The sequence below is a fragment of the Phoxinus phoxinus genome (assembly GCF_949152265.1).
Source record: "Phoxinus phoxinus genome assembly, chromosome: 9".
Taxonomy (NCBI): domain Eukaryota; kingdom Metazoa; phylum Chordata; class Actinopteri; order Cypriniformes; family Leuciscidae; genus Phoxinus; species Phoxinus phoxinus.
This window is the reverse complement of record NC_136884.1, coordinates 4,782,931-4,806,577: the sequence shown is the minus strand read 5'-3', so window position 1 is coordinate 4,806,577 and position 23,647 is coordinate 4,782,931. Positions and strand designations below refer to the sequence as shown.

The following is a 23,647-nucleotide window of genomic DNA, read 5'->3' as shown; positions in this document are numbered from 1 at the left end:
AAAAAACAAGCCCAGCCCAGGTGGGAAAAAAAGTAACGCAAAAGTAACGCATTACTTTTCTAAAAAAGTAACTAAGTAATGCAATTAGTTACTTTTTAAGGGAGTAACGCAATATTGTAATGCATTACTTTTAAAAGTAACTTTCCCCAACACTGATGATAATGTATCTAATGATAAAATGATAAAGATGCTGTAATTATACTGTTAATGAAATAAATTGGTGAACATTTGGCAACACAATGTAAAGGTGTTCTGGATGGTTGCTAGGGTGTTGGTAGGCTGTTCCAGGTGGTTGCAAAGCAGTTAAAAAGCTTTAAGTCTTTATGATATTCTTGTCTCTACCTATGGTTCTTGTCAGGCCTAGTTTGATTCTTGCCAATAGTGGTTAATATTTTGTGATTACCAGCATCAAGTTAAGTGAATTTAGATTAAATATTGGATAAAATGCATGATCATTTAAATGCAGCATTTGCGTAACGTAAGCAAGCTAGTAAGTGCTAGTAACTCTTATTGCCTCGAGAGGCACGCCAGCGACTGACGCTAGAGACTGCCCTCTTTAGCGTCCTTGTTAGCGTGCCGTTTCGAATCCCGCTCGGAGTGCGTTGAATAGGACCTGTTACATTTGGTGCCGTGACCCGGATGGGAGTGAGGTTTGGGGTGTGAGTGTAATGGATACTATGGTCATAAGTCAATAAGTTGACTATAAGTCAACTGCATTATAATGTCTATCACCCACCTTGTTCTCTAAATATTGGCATCAACCACCAATTATTACTAACACAATACTAATAGTGATGCAGTGATGCAGTAACATTAATTTACGGTCATGAAAATGACACATCTCCTTTTTATTGAAAATGGAAAGAGAGATGGAGACTGCCCGGGAGGAAGGGAGGGGTGCGACGACAGGGAGCACAGCACGTAGCAGGAGACAAAATCATGATGAATGAACACTGAAGAGAAAATGTGAATGAAGCCGCCAACACGCATTGCCACTGCAGCAACACACACACATGCACTCCATAAATGACATTAATTTCAGGCCACAGGTGAGAGAGTGACGCGTGGTAGATTTATATGATCTGTGAGAGCCTCTACCTGTCAGATGTAATCAAGCGTGTGTTTTTTAGTGTGTGTGCGCATGGCAGGCATGTAGCGACAGACTCGCGGAATCGTAATCAAACTAGATGCAGCTAAACCGGCAAGACCACAAGCAAACACACACACACATATAAAACACCGGGCATATCATTTCTGTTTCCAAAAGTGCAGCTGTAGATTGGAGCCCCAGCTGCGCTTGTGATGTAACGTCTATGTGAGGGAGAGGGCAGCAAACAAGCAAGAAGAAAAATTTGTTTGAGGGAGAGATTGTGTTTGTAAATGTGGTTCAATTTGTGCTTCTAAAGCGAGGGCAGCGGCCCGCGAGGCATCGCTGAGTTTTTTCCCCCTTGTGCCGAATGACTGGAATTTTGTCTCCGCTGCCTCTGTGATTTGCGTGGAAATAATGCATTGGAGTTTCCTAATGCTATTTGTGTGTATGTGTATGTATGTATGTGTGTGTGTGTGTGTGTGTGTGTGTGTGTGAGCTAGACCACTGCTGATAAAACTATATGTCAATATGCATCGACAAGTGCTCATACGGGAGGAAACAGAGCAGCGGTGACTGTCAGTCAATGACTCATGTGCACACAAACACACATCCTCACTGGAGGGGCTTCTGTGCCGCTGCCTTCTCCTCTAGGGAACGCTTCACAAATTATACACATAGCATCCACTTATTACTGTCTAAACTGGAGAGAGAAATAGGCAGACAATGAGAGCTGGTTTAAAGAGGACAGGATTGAGTTACGATTAACATGGCCTCAATGAATGTTAATCACACAATGCATCTGAAAAAAATAATGAAATCATGTTTAAACACCAAGCTTAAGAGAAAAGCTCAGACGAGAGGCGTATAATGGTAAAAGGGAACCATCTGTATTGGCTTTCACTGAAATTATATCAGCCCTCCTCAGACAACGTGGTCCTCCTCCAAATCTACTCTACATTCAAGCTTTTTGTGACATCGGGTGGACTTTTGCTGACAAATAAACAGTAATTTCTCTGTCCAAGTAACACTGAGACATACTGTATACTACATTACATATTCTATTGACATTGTAACAATACAAAGCGGGTTGGAAAATTGGCGAACTTACACTTTAATTGAGTATTTTAAGCATCTTTTCAAATCTTTGATCACAAATGCTTCCCCAAAGTATTCAACGTGTAAATGTGCTGACAAGTGCCATTTCGAGTAGTATAAATGCTACATGCAGTTAAATCTGGATTTAAGATATAGGTGCATAATAATGCGCGTAGCTCTCTGATGACGTCCTCCTTTTTGAAACATTTCCATTTCAGCACTTTCCCTGTCACTCATTAACCTGATGTCAATAAATGTTGCAGTTCATCATGAATTTGGTTATTCATGCGTGCATCTTGGACACTTCCCTTTGTCTGACCCTTCACTCCAAATCCGCTTTGTTACAGCAGTCTAAAGGCGAGATGATGTAATCAACTAGCAACTACTCAAGTGAGCATAAAAAGCCTTGAAAATGAGAATCAGACGGTACAAAAAAACAGTACTCATTCTCTAAGGACTGCATTATTTTGCAAATTCAAAACCGCTTTGCAAATCACTATTGGAGACACAATGGCTCATTTCAATTATTTTCTGCTTTAAGTATTTGTAAGCGTTTTTTTTCCTTTTGATGTTGAAGACACTCTCCCTCTGCCAAAGGAAATTGAAGCAAGAGCAGAAATCCAGTCCAATTGATTGCCTAAGTCTCAATCTCTCCTTTAGAGCTGTCCGATTTCCTATTAAAACACAGGTGCAAACACACAACTTTGCATTAAGGAGATGTTGTTTGTGCTCAGCACCCTTTAAATGTTTTATTGCCTCTTCGACACACTGGCACCATAGAACCAACAGCTACACATCGCCCTGAAAACACTCACAAACGTGACTACAGTATGCGTATCTCTCTCCCCGAGCGTGTGTATGTGTGGGTGTGCGTCAAACTATAAGCCCAAGGGTCGGTTTGGATGTGGTTTCAAAGTCTCGCACACACAGACAGAAAGATAATGCTCCGCTTCTCATGTTAAAAATAAGTTACATCCCTGCTAGATTAGGTGCACTCGCTGAGATAATCTCAGCACAGCGCCAAACTACTTCCTCTTTTCTATTTGACCCCCACTCAGATTAACAGATCAGCAGCTGAACCTGACAGAAACAATTTACTGGAAGTTTTTCTGGTTAAGTAGACAGGAGAAGAAGGAAATCGGAAGGTCAATGTGTAGTATGCACTGTGAAGGCTACAATATAAGCACCAATAATAGCATTTTAAATGCTGTTAGCTTAATTTGGATGATTTCTGAAGAAGGTAATATATTAGTATAAACGTATATATACAAAAAATATATGTTACTAGAAAGTATCAGGTGACAAGGTTAATTTTCCTAATTAGGGTCCAGACTCCAGACAGAAGATCAAGTGGATTAGTGAATGTCGGATTCCCCGCAGGAGTGCATGTACTTCATTGAAGATGAGATGTAGCTGCGGTTGAGATCATGTGATCACATGACAGGTAGTAAATATGAAATATGTAGTTTAATCAAAGTCCTTCTGTGCAGAAGCTTATGCTGGCGCAGGAGCCGTGAAGATTTTGAGTCAATGCACAAGCACACATACTCACACTAGAAGATTAGATCATCTCTAAGACACATATGCACACCCATCATGAATTTAATAGTGCTGTTGCCACAGCAGCCATCACAGTCTGGGTCGAGATATGTAGTAAAAGCTATTACACGTACTGTGTGGAGCTGAAATTCACAGCCTAGATGCTGAATAAAACAAATAAATCCAGTGAAGATATGATTTAAAACAACATAATCTGCATGAATCTGCTGAGTTTTGAGGGTACAGAAGCTATGTCTTAGCTTGCAACGATGCATCAACCCTGAAGCTAACACAGAACCCATTATTTATTAACTTCCGACAATTAATCGTTGCAATTGGTTTCTTTGCCTGCAGCGATCAATAGTCAGCACTGCAAAAATAAATGATCTGTTGAAAGCGTCAACAGCTTCGGTGTATATGTACAACAGTCCAACCACTGATCCGTGAATTTAGACATTTGTGAATGCATAGTGGACATTAATTAGATGTTCTAATATCTACCGGAAACATGTTTTTGGAATGTTTGGAATGTTCGGATCAGATCAAAGTACCCTTCGCGGTTGTTGCTAGGAAACCTTGCAGCTGTAGCAGTGCGATGCTTTATTGATCTAACTGTCCGAAATAATGTATCGCCCTTCCTTTGGTAATGCCAGGGGGATTTGACATCCATCTGCTCATAGCTAAAGATAAAGAGCCATACAGTGTTTAACGGGAAAGCCTTTCTGCATACTGTATTTCATGCTCCCTGAGAAACTATGGCATATCATTTCTTGATTTAATCACAGTGAGTGCATTGAAATATGAGACTGGAGCTCTGATCCAAAACCCAGTGCACTGCCATGCTGTGTCTACTACCTAGCTGCCTGCCTTCTTAGGCAGCATACTAACTAAAAGTGCTAAGCATCTAAAGATTTACTTCTGCTCGATCTAACCCATAAGAATGACTTTTGCTGGAGTAACCTTATTGACAGACAGATTAAGTATATAAATAAACTCTGAAAAAAAGTTTCCCTTTCAGACGAAAGAGAATAATCATGCAAGGTGATTTACTAAGGTTTGCGCTAGTCGATTTACTGATTGCGCTCTTGCGCTCATTTGCCCTGTTTAGTAAATCTGGCCCTGGGTATCAGAAATGAGTTTTTGTGTGTGCATGCATATCGATCAGCCCCATGCTTCAAATAAGTTCTATTGTTGTGTGACACGCTAACAGTGAAAAAGTTTATAATGGTGTGTGATTCATGCTGACACTTATCTATGGCCGTTGGCACAAATACAAGTGTGTGGGTGCGATTGACGAGGTGTGATCAGAGATGTGTGTGTGTTTATGTGTCTACGTCTCCCTAAGGTCGTGACTCATTTGACGACCAGTGGGCTGCAGAAGCCTGTAATTTCAGTAAAAAGCCCTGAGTCATAGTCATAGAGCTGCACTAACACACACACACGGCAAGATGAATGTTTGGAGGATTGTTCTAAAATCACTGAAATCTGATCAAACACATTCGCACTCAATGCCCACCAGTGTTAATTGAACGTTTTTTTTTTTAAGGCAAGAGGATCATGGGTAATTACTAAAGCCAAGGTGTCATATTCAGCGTCATAGGAGCATCAATTCAGCGTTAGCATGGCTATGCAGTGATGATTATTGACTGCAAGACGTGAGACAAACGTGAAACAGACAGATCTGTGAGGGCCAGGAAGACACGAGGACACGCAGGGCACATGGGGGATGAGGGACGGAGCGTGATCTGCACAAAATAGCACAGTAAAAGAACACCCACTCTGGCATTGCTCGTACTCTTCCTGAGATATTATCCAGGGCAGGCCCAAAGGACCATGGGTAATTACACGTCTTATTATCTTCTCATTCTGACTGTGCGCTCCCTCCATTTCATCGCTGCAAAATCCTACTTTTCTCTTTCCTACTGCCTCTTGCTCCTTCTCTACGGCTACGTTCAGATCAGTCCAAATCCGATTTTTGTGCATATCCGATTGAAATCCGATCAGATTTAGCAAGTGTGGACGGCAAAAAATCACATGAAATGCGATTTTTACCAATCCGTTTTCAGCTACATATTCAAATCGCATTTTTGGAAATCCGTTTCAGTCTGACGGCTCTGATCGGATTTCACGTGGTTTATGAGATTCTCTCACACCGCGTAAAACGTAAATGTCAGACGTTGTTATAAGAAACATGCTGAAAGCTGCTGCAGAAACAAGGTTGTGTTGTTACAAAGTGCCAGATGAGCAGAAAATGACAATATAATGGAGAAATGTTTCGAAATCAGCGGAGGAGACGAATAAAGCTGCTCATACCAGCCTCCTATGTTTCAGAAGATGTAGTACATCTTGTAGATTTAGTCCACTCACGACACCTTGGCAACCCTTTAGCAAAAACATGGCAACCATCCACAACACTTCCACACAGCATCATAGACTTTTAAACACGTTTTCTTCAGAAAATGTAAAACCATGCCTGTCTTTTAACTTTACTTAATCCCAAGATTAAAAGCCCACGCACAACTTCTTTTCATTTTCTTTGAAAGATGTGAAAGATGACAGAATGTTACCCGTGTGTGCATGGCCACAAACATGTGTGATGAATAAAAAGGGTCAGTGTTAGGTCACCAGTCTGGATGAAGCAACACTAATACGCTTATCTGAAGAAGCCCAGCACCCTGTGCCCTCAAAACACACACTTTTCTCACAGAATAACACAGCTGAGATCTCACCCCCTTCCTAAAAGCCTCTATTACCAAACATTAATTTGGCGGATTGTGTGTTTTTGCACTGTGAATGGAGTAACAGTGCACACGGTACAAACCACAGGAAGCCTGCATATTCTCTCTGTAGCTGCACCTGCAAACAGCAAGACAGAACAATGCATGCAAGGGCACTGTGGGGGAACACAGATGAAGCTCCATGGTAACTCTATTAAGATATGTGATCAAATCACATCACAGGCAGAGTCGGATCTGAGCGTTTCTACTGCTTTGAGCAGGAGACGCGTACCATCTAGCCTCATGTTTCTGCTGCTAACAAACCAGAGAGGATTCAGCTATCGCAACCTCTTACCTGATTCCTTCAGATAAATTTGCTTTGTCTGTGTCAAGGGAGCAGACAATCCCTTAAGCACATAAAACTACACACACACACACACACACACACAAATAAAATCCTGTTCTGTTGTTTCCACTGATCTGATAATACCGATCTGATACTTATCCAGGAAATCTGGGAGGTGATGCACATCAGGAATCACACACACACACACACACACACACACACACACACTATCCTGTTCTGTTGTTTCCACTGATCTGATACTTAACCAGGAAATATGGGAGGTGATCCACATCAGGAATCACACACACACACACACACACACACACACACACACACACACACACACACACACACACACACACACACACAGTGTCATATTTTTATTCCAAGAATAAAAAGTGTTTACTCACCCTCGCATTAATCCAAAACCATACAAATACATTTTGAAGAACTGCTTTTTCTCTCCATATTGCATCCTTCCATACAATTAATATTATAGTGACCAGATGTTGTCATGGGAAAAAAGCACCATAAAGGACCATAAGTCTTGTGAAGCCATTTAATGTGAGTTGTCACACTAAAACTTGAAAACTTCCACATGCATTGTACCAAAATTGCTACTGACACCAAACAGCAGTAGTTGCCGTGTATACGTTGTGTCTTGAATTTGAATTACAATTTCAGTGGATAGCGTCTTAAATTTAGAGTACAAAGCTATGGTATAGTTTTAAAATATTTTTGGTAATACACTGGTTAACGTATGCTTTTGTTGTATGGAAAAGAGTAGCATGAACTTTCTTCAAAACATCTCCTTTTGTGTTCCACGGATCAAAGAAAATCATACAGGTTTGGAACGACATGAATGTGAGTAAATGATGACAGTATTTTCATTATTTTAGGCTGAGACATACAAAATATTATCCTTTTTTTTTTCTCCGACTGTCACATGTACACATTCAACAAGAAAGGCAAGACATATGTTAACAGGAGCAATAAAGCATCTGCCGAGCATGCACAGGATTATACCAGTCAGTATTATCAGGGCTTTGTCAGTGAATTACAAACTCATTTAAATAATCACACACATCCAGGGCCATTGAAGGCGCAGGCTTTGAGTAAGTGAACTTTGGCTGGCTTACGTTTCCTCTTTATTATGGAACCAGCTTCCATTAATGGAAGATCCTTTGCAAAGAACAGAACATTTATGAGGCAAACATAACCTTAAAAAATAAATAAAAATGTATTTTACCATTTGTGACAAGCAAATTTCAAAAACAGTATGATAGCTGCAAACTCACTACATAAGATTACACTAATTAAATTCAAATCAGGTAGAAACAGCTTTTTAAGCTAACAATTGCGCAGTAAATTTCAACTGATCATGTAAACACACACATGTAGTGATTGGTCCACTGACACACTCTTGATTTACAGAAATTATTCCACGTGAGAGTTTGCGCATCAATGGAGGGACTGCGCTTGAACGTTCTGTTCCATAAACTACAACAAAGAGCTTTCAATTAAACAGACATGATGAGCACTCTTGTACAACAACCGCAGGCCATTATGCAAATACCTCAATTACAGATCGTGTTACGGGAAAGGGGGCTAAATTAGTACAGTAACAGCCACTAACAGGAAAAGACCCCCATTCAGGCTGTGATCGAGATCAGTTGCAAACGTATAACTGTGTTCTTAAACCTAGTGAGCTCTCTATAAAGGCTTGGTCAAAAAAGTGGCAAGCCAAAACATTTGTAGACAATCCACGACCTGTTCAATTGGCCAAAACAAGCACAGACCAACACCAACAGGTAACACACTGATCCGATAAAACCTGACAAAGTGCCTGTTGCCGTTAGTGGGTGTCTGTCGGCGCAGTGTGAATTGGCCTTTAGAAGGAAGCATAGCGTTGCTGCCTGTCTTTTGGTTCAGTTTTCATGCCTATGATGCCTTAATATGTTGTCTGAGTAGGAAGCTCACTGGGTTTTAGAACAGAGCTTATGCATATGAGTGAAAGAGTCATGCATCTCGGGTTATCCTCTTCATGTCTCATATTTCATGGCACGGTAGAGAGATAAGCTTTATCTGATGAACGTGAACAATCGAGACGAAGAAGGAAATCAGTCAGCGTAATAGCCTGTCCCGGCACACGCACAGAGCGCGGACCAGACTAAGGTACCCCAGAGAAATCACAAAAAGAGCATGCTGGGATATTGTGGGGATGAATCAACCTTGATGTTGTCGGCGGTTTGAGCATAGCAGTTGCAACGCCAATGCACATATTCTCTGTATATCGTTCAACATATTGTTCAAATTTAGGATTACGGATTCAAACGACTGCCTATATATAATAATTATACAGACAGAATTGGTAACACTGAGATTGCGAGAGAGGGAGTGTACGAGAGTGGTAAAAGAGTGCTTTATATGTTTGACCTCACTGCAGTCCAAGACCAGCACAACTCAAGGACAACAACCTCGGCCCCGGCTGCACAAATGGCACATACAAGAAACTTGCATTAAAAGTTACTTTATTTAGATCCCTTCTGAGGGGAGAACCTGTAATGGGACTTCTTCAAAGTAGGTCTCTCATGAAACATGGCCAGAGAAAGAGAGAGAGAGAGAGAGAGAGAATTGTAGGGAGAAAGAGGTGATGTGGAAAGAGAAGCTTAATGAAAAAGAAACCTTTGAAAGGACTGAGGCAAACTCTAGAGATGGGCCGGCTGTCATTAGAACATCTATCAGAAAACAAACTTTCACATATAAAATCAGTTTAAAATGAATCTTTGGCTGACATTTGTTGGAGATTTCATACTCATTAACTAAAGAACTTTATAACTCCCTCTACCATTAATTATTAACCGTCCATTACAATTATTAGACTATTCTTCATCGGTTCTGTGAACATGGCCCTCCAGTTAGAAATTAAGAGTTTTTTTTCTTCTTACTGGAATACTGAGGAAATTCATATCTAGTAGCTTCAAAAAGTATTTGGAGACTTAAGCCACATTTCAAAATGTATGGCTGTCATAGCATCAGATGACACAACATCAAAGGTCGCAGTTATTTGATTAGCTATTCGATTATGTGGACAAGTAAAGAAATCTGTCCAGATATGATTGTTTGCAGTCTTGTGTAGTTTATGCCAGGAGCTACAGTGGTTTAGGGGTGGTAGTGCTATGATGTGTCGACCAGCTGGCATTTAGCACTGGGGTAATGACTGAGCTTTCAGATATCTGGGGTCATGCTGACCTCCCTCTCGCTCAGCGGGTCAGCTCGTGTTCTCGCTAAAGCTAGCATGCGTGTTATACAAGAGAACGTTTACAAAATGCTGCAGAGCGCTGCTAAACTCCGGCAGCGTATCATTGTGGGAGGGTGTGGTGGACGACGAACACACTGAAGAAAATGGGAACTGATGATCACAAAACCATGCCCACACAACAGCCACTTAGCCATTCGGCTTCGAGCACTACACATTTTGCATAAATCAATGAAGTTTCAAATGTTCATAAATGGCTGAAATGTTTTTTTTGACTGTTGTGGCACTTCTAATAATCATCAAGTAGTCAGATGCGTTACTAGAAATACTGGCCAATGTTGGCTTCATGTTTGTCACCTCTATGTGGCCACTAATGCCACTTTAAGTAGTGAAAGCATTATTCAATTCAAAACTATAGTCTATATTTGCTTTTTGTATAATGTTAACTGAAGTGGCTTTGTAATGGCAAGCTGCTTTGCTGGAGAAGACTCTGCTGCAACGTTGCTGTGATGTTAAGAAGGAGGCCTGTCAAATGCTCTGCCTTGTTCTCTGGGTTTCCACGTGGATCAGGTCACGCTCACAGTGGGGTTCCTGCAATTGGCTTGAGTCTTATAAAAAAGAGCAGGGAGAACTAGAATCAGATATGACAGAACAATAAAGAGGGAGCGTGAGGGCAGATGAGAATCCTGGGAACACACAAAGTCACCATGAAATCAAAATTGACAAATCTTATTATTTTTTATGGATTATGGCAGTGCTTATTATAAATGATAAATCAAAATAACTTCCAATCCTCTTGCAGTGACATCTCTCCTCTGATTTTTTCCTACATTTTTTCTAGTTTGAGAAGCTGTTTCACTCGGATTAGTCGGATATACTGTAAGTGATAATAGGGAAGACTATTGCAACTTCTGTTTCATGTCCACTTAACTTTCTTAGCATGTAAAACAGCTGTTTTTGAACGTTTTATTTTTAAATAATTTCATCAAAATAGTATTCGATACTATTTTGTGTAAATAAATGTAAAAAAAAATCTCAAAACTAAAATCAATTGTGTTCAATGCTACAAGTGATTTTAGGCATTACAAAATATACAGTATGAAATGAATATTTAACCATTAGGCCTATTCATTTATCGAACAATTCACAATTATGTAATCATGTTTATATTGAACGATTAGTACTTGTTAATAAAATCAGCTTAGTACATCATTTGGTTTCCTGGCGGACTGATTAAAAACCTGTACAGGTGAAAACAGGACAATCTAAAAAGAGTTTGCTATCATTTTCCTGTTTTGTATGAAATAACCGGTCCGTGAAGTTGAAACTATACTCTAATCCCCATTTTCCACTCTTGTAAGGATGCATTCAGAATCAGTGCAGGGCTTATAGTTAAAGGCCAAGCAGAATAATGAACATGCTGTTCCAAAAAAAGGGTTTTTTTATGTAGCCTAGTTTACTTCCAGTGCCCTTTCCAATACACTTCAACCTAAGCTTCACCACTATCCTCTACCCAGACGGTCTGTTCCCTCACAAGCGGTTCCAAATGATGACTTTATCCCATTGCTCCAATCGCATTGTAGGCCAGTCCTGGCTTAGCAGAGATAGCGATCGAGGAAACAACTTGAGTCTCGTGAAAGTACTTAAGGTTGACGTTGATACAGATTAATGTGGCTAACGTAATAGTCTTAAATTGCTGCACTATTTATCAACAGGACTCACAGTGAATGCCAAAGCCCTGAGCCGCTAGGCTAAATGAAGATCCGTATTCCCGACTGGGCAGAAAACCTGGTCACTACTTATAAACGGAGGTTGATCCCAAAATAATGGCAGCGCTTGTGTCCGAGTTCATGTTTATGAGCGTGTTAGAACAAGAAGTAGTGACAAGTGGAAGATTGTAGATAATGACAGTAATGAACACTAAAAGCTAATGCAGGAAAATAATCTTCATTCTCTATTTTTGGCATCAAGTTTTCTGAAAGAGACGCATCGAAATGGGAGGAGGAGCCGCACACTCATTCACAATCATGGAAGCAACAATAACAGTGCGCTATACACACTTATTCGCACCATGCAAGGCCACCCAGATGCAAAATTGCAAATAAAACAAAAATTCACCTTTCACACTTTAATAAATCAAGTAGTGAATGTATTTTAGCGACCTGTACTTTTACACAAAAATTATTTCATTTGGAAATCTATTTGATTAAAATATTAATTTGAAAGCACTGAATAATCAGTAGAACAAATTACATTAGAGGACAGACAGGTCAAGTAATTGGACATAAAATATGTCTGTGGCTCTGTTTAAAATGTAAAATAGTATGTGATATAGTGTGCACTGTGCTGTTACAATCATTTTGTAACAAATACTGTCTTATTAAAGTTGAACCAGATCGGGGGAAATAGTCCCTGAAGAGGAAAACAATTTAACATGTCGTTTTATTTTTGGTTGGTGATGGTACACAGTGACATTCATTTAGCCTGCAATTACAGCTTTACACGTTCATCCCTGTATAAGACACTAGTTGAAACAACATGCATGTGACTGCATCTTCACAAGTTCAGAACATTGTTGGAAACCACACTCTGAATGCATTATGTTACTAACGAGTAGACTTTAATAAAACAAGAGGAATGGCATAAATCAATCTACCGCAATGCTTCACAATTTCAAAAACAAGCGTATTTGCCGCAACGGCTATTAATTGGACTCTCAATCCAACATTAGTGAGCTATGCTGAAATACAGGTCTTTATGAAAACATCAAGTAAAACCCTAGCTGAGATGTAATACAAACCCACTAATCACAGCCATATTATACATGCTACACGACAAGCAGGGCATAATAATGACTCGCATATGTTTAAAGGGGCTGCAAAGTGTCAATAAAAACATTGCTAGGCAAATGCTTTCCTCCCTAATGGACTTGAAAGGAGTGTTAGTGAGTCTAATCCTACTTGAAATTAGCGGTGTGTGATGCGCTGTGTGTGTGGGCAGGTTTTGCTTTCCTTGTGGGCACAACATTTTTGTGTGGGGATGTCCCAAATAGTAGTGTGGGGATTTTCATAAAAAGGTCATTTAAGGTACTAAACCTCTAAATGCCAGTTACAGTCTGTACAGTCAGATTTCATATAACAAATGTTTTAAACACCATCACATGACCATTACTTCAGCAGGTAGAGTCCAATCGTCATACTGAACATTAACATTATATCGCCATTATTTACTCACTCTCATGTCATTCCAAACTTGAGTGATGTTTTTTCTTCCGTGGAAAAAAAAAGAGATATTTTGAAAGGTGGTGTTTTTCCGTTTCATACAATGGAAGTCAATGGGGCCCAATGCTTGATATTTTTCAAATATCTTCTTTTGTGTTCCAGAAGATGGTGCACCCTCCTCATAATGCGATTATAATGAGATTCAGGCAATAATGTGATTAAAATATACCTCATTTAAACACAATACTTTTATCCAATTGAGCTCATAAAATCATAGCAACCATAATTGTAGTAAACGTGGTGTATGCTGATTTTAATTGCAATAAACAGACATGTAAACACTTTAATCACATCAATTGCAAAGTGGGAATATGCAGTTTTGGTTTGCTGATGAAACTGATTTCACGTTGACATTAACATTAACGTTGCGGGATATTAATATAATGCAGTAATTTTAAGCGCGCCACAGAAAAATGACGAGGCCAGACCATTTCATACGGTCTGTGTGTGAGTTCATCATTTGTGTTGTGCTTTGGGGTATGTGATAATGGCGGTATAAATAACCACACTTCTTAGAGAATAATCAGAATAATGAAAATTGCATGTAAACAGGAGTGAAAAGGTTTGTGCGTGTCATGTAAACATCTTCCCGAGATTAAGTCCTTACTCTGATTATTGTTGTACATGCAGTGAGATAAACTTCTTTATATGTTGATGGCTAGAAACAGAGAATTACAAAAAAATGCACAACCCAGATCATTAAAGTGACTGAGAATGAGTATTTGTAGCACAGTTGCATTATAATGCAAATGGAAGTACATCAAATGCAACAAGACAAGTTGAAGTCTGTAAAAACACATACGACTGTTTGTGGGTGGCGTGTTGTGGTGCCCATGTTGTCAGCAACAGATGGGATTTGGGCATAATCTCATTCAGATTCTGCCCGCTCTTGTTAAGTGAACAAGCTTTGCTGATAAACATTGGTGACACGAGTACAGACGGTCGTCCTCTTGGCTGAAAGTGACGGCATGAACCAGACCGTACACTCGGTTGAGTGAGCGAGTGAGCCAAAGACAGCAGAGCTTGAGGAGAGATGGAAGGGAGAGGATAATCTCCAGACGGGTTCCTCCACTGTGAAGGCGTTTGCTTTGATCAGGGCAGATTAATCCGGCACATGACCCCAAAGCACAACTCCCTGCAACCAACCTGTCAACGTGTATCGGATGAGGACTTTCATGAGGATCTTACAAGATCCTATCATGTAGTTTCTCCATGTTAATACCTGACGGTGGCTTCGTCGACGGCGCAGCAGATGGTTGTGTGAGCGGCACACATGGGGGGGATCTATTAGAGCAGTCACAAGATGTTTGCATCAGAGGAAACTTGCAAAACTGTGCGTGCTTTTGTTCTCAAAAACAGATTGTGCCACAGGGGCCCAGTTAAGAGAGAAGGGACTTCTTGCAAAGCTGTCAACTTCTTCCGACTTGGACTCAACTCATTTTTATAAACAGTTTGATAACCAAAATGGGTTAAAGGTTAAATGCATGTTCGCACCAAGAACCGTTAACCATAAGGATAAGCGTTCACACAAGCAGCGGACGATATTGTTCTGTTTATTATAAGCGCATGCTGCAGTTTTGTCGTCTGCAGCTTTATATGCTCAAACTCTTTAAAGCAGGATGGATTCTGATTGGCTGTCAATGTTTTTATCATTCATCAACTGTGGCATTATTGTTATAGTTGTGGTGTGAACTCTGCTATTCTTTTATATTTATAACTATAGCCTCATCATTATAGTTATCATCCTTGGTGTGAATGGGCCTTCAAAGGTTAAGAGTGTAATATCTATACTCCTATTAATGGTAAATCTCCACATTTTAAAATTTAAAATATATATTTTTTTAAAACTGCTATTTTAAATGTTACAGTATTTCACAATATTACTGGTTTTAATGTACTTTTGTTTGGTGATCGTAAGAGATTTCTTTCATAAACATTATCTTTCAAAATAAATATTACCGATCCTAAACTTTTCAATGGAAGTGTACAGTATGTACTTACATAAGAGAAATCTATCATCACGAAACCAACACATTAAAAACAAATCATACCTAAATAAAAACCTGAAAAAAAAAAAAATTGCCCTTTAAAATTAATAGATTTTTCAAATCCGTTTTGCTTAAAATCAGTAAATCTATCATTGTTTAAAGAATGTTTACATAAATAAAAAAGACCGATAGGAATTTCTAAAAGGATTTCTTGCAAAGCTGTCAACTCCTTCAGACTCAAACTCAACAACCGCACCACTGGTGGTTGAGGAGAGATTCCCTGATATGATTGTAAAGTGCTTTGGGTGTACAGTAGTATATGAAAGCGCTATATAAATGCCTCATTCATTCGTTCAACACACTTTTCTGAACAGTTTGAATTTTCCCAAATGGGCTGTTAAAGGTTAAAAGTGTAATATCTTCAAATCTCTCTGCAAACTATAGGATTGGAGAACGTAATTGCGAATGAAAAAAATGACACACTTCACCATTAAGCAATTTTGTGATATTTTCTGTCAGAGTAAGTGTAACTTTCCCCTGTGTCTGAAACGCAGAGACCGTTAAAGCTAAAGATTACACCGGCTCGGACAGCTGACTCAGGATCTCAAGCTTACCACATCACTGAACATGAAGACACTCTCTATCGCAATACAAAACCTCTCACTTTCAGCACTATAATTCATCAAATATTCAAAATTCAAACTAATTTTTTCACAGCACCTGCTAACGGCTAAAAGAGATGTTCCCAGCCATCTTTTTTTTCCCACCTATGATTTTTTTCCACACAAATGATTTAGTGTACCTTTAAGACACTTTCCAAAAAAACTCAGACATCCCTCATTTATAACAGAGCACAGCGAGTATCTGTGACAAGGATTTTATAATAGAATCTCATTTTGAACTATGGCTCGCCCTGTAAAAGTCACTTTAATAAAGTACAGTAAAGAGAGAGAGAGAGAGAGAGAGAGAGAGAGAGAGAGAGAGAGAGAGAGAGAGAGAGAGAGAGAGAGAGAGAGAGAGAGAGAGAGAGAGAGAGAGAGAGAGAGAGAGAGAGAGAGAGAGAGAGAGAGAGATTCTAAATAGAGGACAAAGCCAGGAGCACAGGCCTGAAAATGGAGCAGGCAATTAAGGGCTTCATGACCTCAATGTTTCCTCTCTTTCTCTCTCTCTTTTTATCTCTCCTCTGCCTTTCCTTTCTCTCGAGTCACCTCACCTGGCGTACGATACGGTATGTGTGTGTTTTAGATTGTGGCTCTGAGAGTTTTCTAACAGTAGCATCATGTACACAGTACCTGGCGCACACGCACCTGTTGAGTGATCACATGACCTCCTGTGGCCTCTGGGCGCTCCACATACTGAATAATTCAGTTCAGAGAACAACACTGGAGGTGTTCACACACACAGATGAAACACAACACTGGATTATCATGTCCCTAATGGCTACTAGGCAGAGTGAACAAGTCTATTTCTACATATTCGTGCTGTGCGGGTGATAATATTGTTAATAGCGGTGCTTGTTATGGTAAGCATCACTGTTAATAATTGCTCCAGGGGTTATGAATTTTAACAAATTCAAAGTCCAAGTATACAACTTCGGTGCATAATTGGCAACAGACATGAATGATACGTCTCATCATACTATATAATAAAAGCGTACTTAATATACACTTAGAAGGAGGTGAGCTTCTTGACTTATGCCAATAAGCTTCAACAGAACGCTTACAAATACACAAGTGTTTTTGGTTTTTAAAGTAAAAACAAAAAGCTTCCATTGCAACCGTCTATGCACCTGGCCCCCAAGATGTACATCTCGTGAAGAAACAGGATGGCTTACATAAGGTTTACAAGTACGGTTTGAGAGATCAGGAAATGATCTAGCACTTACATGCACAAACAGAGAGCAAGAAAGCTAGAAAAAGAAAGTGAAGTAAGTCTTGTGTGGTCATTCAGGGCCAAACAAGCGAGACCTGAATGATTCATGTGCATGCGGGCTAACGGAAACCGTCATGTCCCTTTATGCATTAAACAAACATCTTTTAATGAGTTCTTTTCTTTCAATACAAGCCAAAAAATAGCTCCACCAAAAAACCTTCAGGATGCAAAAAAATACAATTTCTGCAGTGCATTCTGACTCTGCTTTTAGATTCGGAGTGAATAATAATGAAGCCCCGATCAGAACATTATTGCTCCTCTCTTGTGTAGCCACAACAAAACGTTACTTGGAAAAGTCAGTTTAAGATGGTAGTTGGTTTCTAGCTGGTCCAAAACCAGTCTGACGACCTTCAACTGGCCTTTGTTGCTGGTCCAAGATGGTCTACCAACTTCTGATCATATTGAACCATTTTAGGATGGATTTTACAGCAGGGTTGTTTGTTATTGTTTGTAATTTATTGTCTAGTTTTTTGCTTACCAAGAAAATAAGAGAAAACTACATGAGCATTTATGACATTAGTTCTCCATTACATACACAAAAAGAAAAGTGAAGTCAGTCTAGTGTGGTCATTCGTGGACTAAACAAGCTCGAACTGAATGATTCATGTGACTTCAAGTGTGAGATGGTCGTGTAGAGGATGTGAAATAGTCGAGGTCTCAGAGCAGAAACCGTTTCATTTCTAAAAACATACGGTTTTAGAAAGCTGCCCCTGCAGAGCTCAACTGTTGAGTTTGACACATCCGTCAAAAAATATGTGCAGAAATACCCTCCACTCTGCCGGAAACGTCAACACAGCTGTCGTCCTTCAGGAAAAGCCCTGGGTAAAGTGAACTAACAGGGTTATACGAATGCTGCAGCTTTTCCTCGCCATTTTAGCCCGATCAATAATCAATATTTCAAAAGGAAATTATAGCACTATGCTGTGTGAACACAGTAAAGATCAGGCAAGCTGTGTACTGGTTTATAATGACCAGTTGGATGACTGTGGGTGGATAAATAAAATCTGCGTGTGTGTGTGCCTGAGCGTGGGCGAAGAGAACCGTACCATGCCAGCAGCGTTTTTTTATATGAGGGGAAATGAAGATCGGTGAGACCCTCTTAATGGTGTGCTTGAACGGGCCAGTCAGAGTTGCCATGACTCCTGTCTCTTGGGTTGCTATGACGGCAGCGTCTTCACATAGAGCTCAGATCCACCTAATCATAGGTTTAATAGATGTGCTCACAGTCAGAGCTCTTCTATTACAAAACACTTCTCCAACTGAACAATCATGGTCATAGTTTATTTGCACTAGTGTAATCTTGTGACACCTTGTTTAATGACACTGTAATTATATTAACAAGCAATGTGTAACAATAGTGTAAAGTATCACGTGATCGTTAAAAGGGTAAATCACTGGTGGGAATAAAACTTGGCTGTGTGTGTGGTAGAAAGGAGAAAAATAATGTTTAAATCTGTGCTACAGATAACAGAGAGGAAAAAGGCTGTTGTCTTTTCTTTTGCCCATGATGCACTGGTTATGTTGGATATAAGGCCACTCTCAGTCTCCTCCTATTGGATGGGTTTGATCAGAGTCAAATACCGCCTTGCTTTGGTAGGAAATACTTCTTAGCAAACTTTTAGTCACAACGGTGTCGACTTGTTCCAGGATGCAAGAATTCAAAGAGTAATCGTTTGCAGTAATGAGTTATTTTCAGTTTACAGTGAAGCGTTGAAAGACCAGTGTCAGTCGCTGCATTGTACCAAATAGACCCTTTTTACAGACTCTTGACGCGTTTTAACGGTCAACAGCATCGTAAATCCCGCAGTTTTAATATGCAGTCAACATTTAAAGTGGATAAAATAAGTTAATCAAAGGTTGAACTAAGACAAGATTGGGTATTGTTCAAAATCCATGTATGACTTTGATGAAAGGTTTTGATCCACTTCAAATGTTGACTACTGTGTATATATATATATATAGTTTTTATTATTATTATAACACTATACTTAGTATTATATTTTCTTAACATCAAATTACAAAACGGCTGCTGTGAGGGTGTTTCTAATACAGAGACAGTAAAATTGGTCTTTCTCTCTTCCGACTGCCGTTATCAATCTTACTTTTTTTTTTTTACTCATTTTGAAAGTTGTGAAAATAATATTGTGGAGTTTTTCTTTTGCTATTTGAGCAAATTGGAGCACAAAAAATATATTTAATGTAGTCTCTCATTCACCGCTATAGAAGTTTACCCAACTATGACGACTTCTGCTTCTGAGAAACCCGGAAATGTGAAAAGGGTCGATACAAAGCAGGTTGAAAATCGGCGAAACTTACACTTTAGGTAAACCTCTAATGCACGCATTGTGAAATTTGGACACAATCTATTCAAGGACTGTCTTCCTCCAGTGCAATAATCCGACCTGGTTAATCCGACTCTCCCCTGGTTAGCACGCAGAGATTAAATTACTGCAGTCAAAGCGACCGGGGCGACCCGCCGCAGCACGTACTGTATAAACACTATACAGGTCTGCAAGGATGCACAACAACAACTGTGCATCAGTGCAACTATCACTATTTAGGTAAGACATGGTAGATGCACAGAGGTTCATCTTTAGGAATTGAATATCATCTAACTAACAACCTGAGAGTAAATCACTATAGTGTGGTGGAAGAAAACATGCATGCATGGCGATGCAAGCGGCTGCAGACTGCAAAACAATCCCACTGTTTATCATCAAACACACGTGCATGACCACAACCACTGCAAGAGCAACGCATGCAGGCTAGCGGAAACCGTCATGAACCTTTATGCATCAAACAATGCTTCATACAAGCCAAACAATAGCTTCACAGAAATACCTTTTAGGATGCAAAAATACAATTTCTGCAGTGCATTCGGACTTTAGATTAGGAGTGAATAATAATGAAACCCAGATCAGAACATTATTGCTCCTCTCTTGTGTAGCCAATACAAAACGTTCATGCTTGGAAAAGACCGTTTAAGATGGTAGCTGTGTTTGGGAACATGGCTGGTTTCTAGCTGGTCCAAAACCAGTCTGACGACCTTCAACTGGCATTTGTTGCTGGTCCAAGATGGTCTACCAACTAATGATCATATATTGGACCATTTTAGGATGGATTTTCCAGCAGGGTTGTTATTGTTAATAATTTATTGCCTTTGTCTTCTAGTTTTTTTTGCAGACCAAGACAATAAGAGGAAAATACATTGAGCATACGGCATTAGTTCTCCATTACATCAATTTTACTATGGTAGCCATACACTGTAAAAATGTTTAGTATCATTATAATATAACATATTTGGGGCAATCCATTAACTTGACACAATAATTTCGGTACTTGAAGTCAGTTATGATACAGGTATGAGTTTCAAATCGATTATCTTTGTTCGTAATTAACTTCAAAGTGGTCAAAAGAAGTATAATGAACTTTATTGGCACCACTTTTATTTCACTTTTAAAAATGCAGTATTAAAACTTATTAATGTAGTGTATTGTTATGGTATTCGCCACCACTGCAATCAAAAATGAATAAGTAAAAAGTGAAAGAAATATCCTGAAGCCTTTTGAAAGTAATCACAAATTATTATCTTGGTTTTTACAGTAGGCTATAGGCTAATCATAGTGCTGAAAGCAGCATCTTAAACCAGCCTAAGATATGGGTTTTAGTTCAGCTGGTTGTCAAGCGAACCCAAAACCAGACCGAACTCACAGACCAGTATTCCCACTACTGTGTTTATGGAAAACTATGGTTACCATGGTGAATTTTCATAAGTGGGTTCTGTTATAGCCGCATGTCAAAGTCAAAAGAAAGTTACTCACGTCCCGAGCACCTCTTTGAATTCAAACATATCCTTGATATCATCGACCTGCTTCTTCCAAGAGCAATCCCCGCCGGCCTCTCCGTTCTCCCGAGCCATGGCAGAAAAATCGGGGAGGACCGTAGATGGAGAAGTGAGCTGGAGATCCCCGGAGACTTTCCCCGCTTTCCCACGCTGCACTTCCTGCTCTTTCTTCTCTCGCCTTCCCCGGTTGAACCGTTACCAAACCACCCCGGTGAGGATCTCCCGAGTGCGCTCGTCTCCCTCAGGCAGCCTAAACGGTTTGACGTAAATAGTTCAGAGTGGCGCGTGCGTGCGTGTTTCACCTTTGCGGTGTCTTAACGCACCGGTGCGGGTTTATTCCGCCGCGCGCGGCTGCTGAATGTTGATCCCGCGCGGACTGATGCGCTGCATCCGTTGTTATGGCAATGAGGAGAGAGAGAGAGTGAGTGAGTGAATGAAGAGGAGGAAGATGCTGTGCTCCTCACCGCGCGACCTGACAAAAAGCAAATGCATGAGAAATATGGCAAGCCGTTTTAACACTCAACTAATAAGCATCTTTTCTGTTGTTGTCACGAGTTAATAATTTAATATTTTTTTTACAGCGACTAGTATACCGATTCATTAGATACCAGTACTTTAACGATTAACTATTAACTGATATCTATTCTGGCTTTACTAGTTTCTTACTAGACAATATAAATCTGAATTGTTACTTGTACTCTTTTTTTATCTCACTAGTTACTAACAAACAAGGTGGACTATAATGTCTATTCAATTCGTAGGAAAATAGATTAGATAGGCTACTATCTATTCTAAAGAACTAAAGAATAAGTATTAGGCCTAATGAACAGTTAATAGTAAACCTGGAACAGGTTGACAGATTTAAACATTGTGCATTGTGGAAAGAACTATAACAAGTCACTGTTGAAATAAGTACTGGTCCCTAATGAATAATACCATTTTTAAAAAATATATAGTTTCTATTGGGTGTCTTCCTTGAATTTACAAATATGTTCTATTACCACAAAAAGTATCCTAATAATTTTAAGTAATACATGTTAAAATGGCTTGCCATATGAGAGAGGAGAGAAGAGGAGGAGGAGATATCGTGTGCTTGTGTGGATTGTTCGCATTGCACCAAAAGCATGCTCAAGTCCAACTGAAAAAAGCATGCATCCATTCAGATCAATTCTTTTAATCAAGTCTGAGTAAATAAAACAGTGGCCACATTAATATGCATTATGGCACATGCAAGATGATGATATTAATCACTGTTAATAGTAACTGCATTTTAAAGCAACAAAGTCAATATGTTAGACAAAATAGTTTAGGCAAAGTCAAGGTAAAACAACACTTTGGCTACATCTGGTGGCACCTATTAGCAGGCTGATGATGATCCATAAACCAGCTTCAGAGTTCTACACACGCCTCGCCTGTGTTTAGCAATGAACTGTTAAGCTTTAAAAGTGCAGGAAATGCTTAGATTATTTAACACACCGTGACTTAAACAATATAAATGAATTAAACTGTAAAAAATAATATTCACCTTGATGTCGGTGGCCTTCTCATAGCAAGTTGCCGTGTGACTTTTAGATAAAGATGGTGAGAGGATTCCAGAGCTTTTATGGGTCACTTGAAGACATGTATTTTCAGTGACAACCTTTTCAATATTTCCCCCAAAAATTAGGCACGCTCACTCACTATCCCTCCCCCCAGGAGCTCAGATGTCTATATCACTCATTATACAATTTTTAAGGGTTAAAAAGCATGTTTGAGACAGGCTGTAAAGTAGCACTGAAGCTTGCTTGACACATGTCTGCTGTGGGTGTCAGATTGGCCACAGACTGTTCACTTGTAACAGTACAGTCAGCGGCGAGGATTGTGTGTGTGTGTGTGTGTGTGTGTGTCAGTCTCAGCTTCTCTGCTCATGAGTATTCCAGCTGCAAACCACTGCAGTTTCTCAGCTCAGGAAAATCTGTCCCTCCCTTTGCATTTAGTCTCTCTCACTCTCTCACTCTCTCTTTCTCTCTCTCTCTCTCTCTCTCTCTCTCTCTCTCTCTGAGTCAGCACATCTAAGCAGTTTGATCTGACAGTCACCCCCCTCGCAGATATTTCGCCTCTGAATCCTGTGTCCACTTGAGCATTTGGTTTGTCAGTCATTAGGAAACATTGCCAAATCATGCAAAAAATGCTAATATAGACTTGCTCACTGGTAGTTGTTCATATGTCATATTCAAATTAAAATCTAATTTGAATGGACTTGTTCATCCCATTAAATACACTAAAATAAGTGGACTTTTTGGGGAGAAGGAACATTGCGTGTTACTTTACAATAAGGTTTAATTGGTTAACAATGGGTATCATAAAAGATATAACATTTTTAACAGCATTTATTAACTTAGGTCAATGTTAATTTAATATATAAATATTACTGCTGTCAAATCGATTAATCATGATTAATCTCATCTAACATAAAAGTTTTTGTTTATATAATATGTGTATACAGTTTATACACAGACACACACACACACACACACACACACACACACACACACACACACACACACACATATATAT

At 39.5% G+C, this 23,647-nt stretch overlaps 1 protein-coding gene across 1 annotated transcript in view; it reads right to left on the bottom strand.

Moving 5' to 3' along the window:
* camk1da (calcium/calmodulin-dependent protein kinase 1Da) overlaps positions 1-21,551 on the bottom strand; it is a 46,446-nt gene extending 24,895 nt beyond the window's left edge. Inside the window, exon 1 of the mRNA XM_079622448.1 lies at positions 21,069-21,551. Within this exon, the coding sequence (XP_079478574.1) occupies positions 21,069-21,166 (98 nt within the window). The 5' untranslated portion in view covers positions 21,167-21,551. The remainder of the gene's footprint in view (positions 1-21,068) is intronic.
* Positions 21,552-23,647: the final 2,096 nt, after the last annotated feature.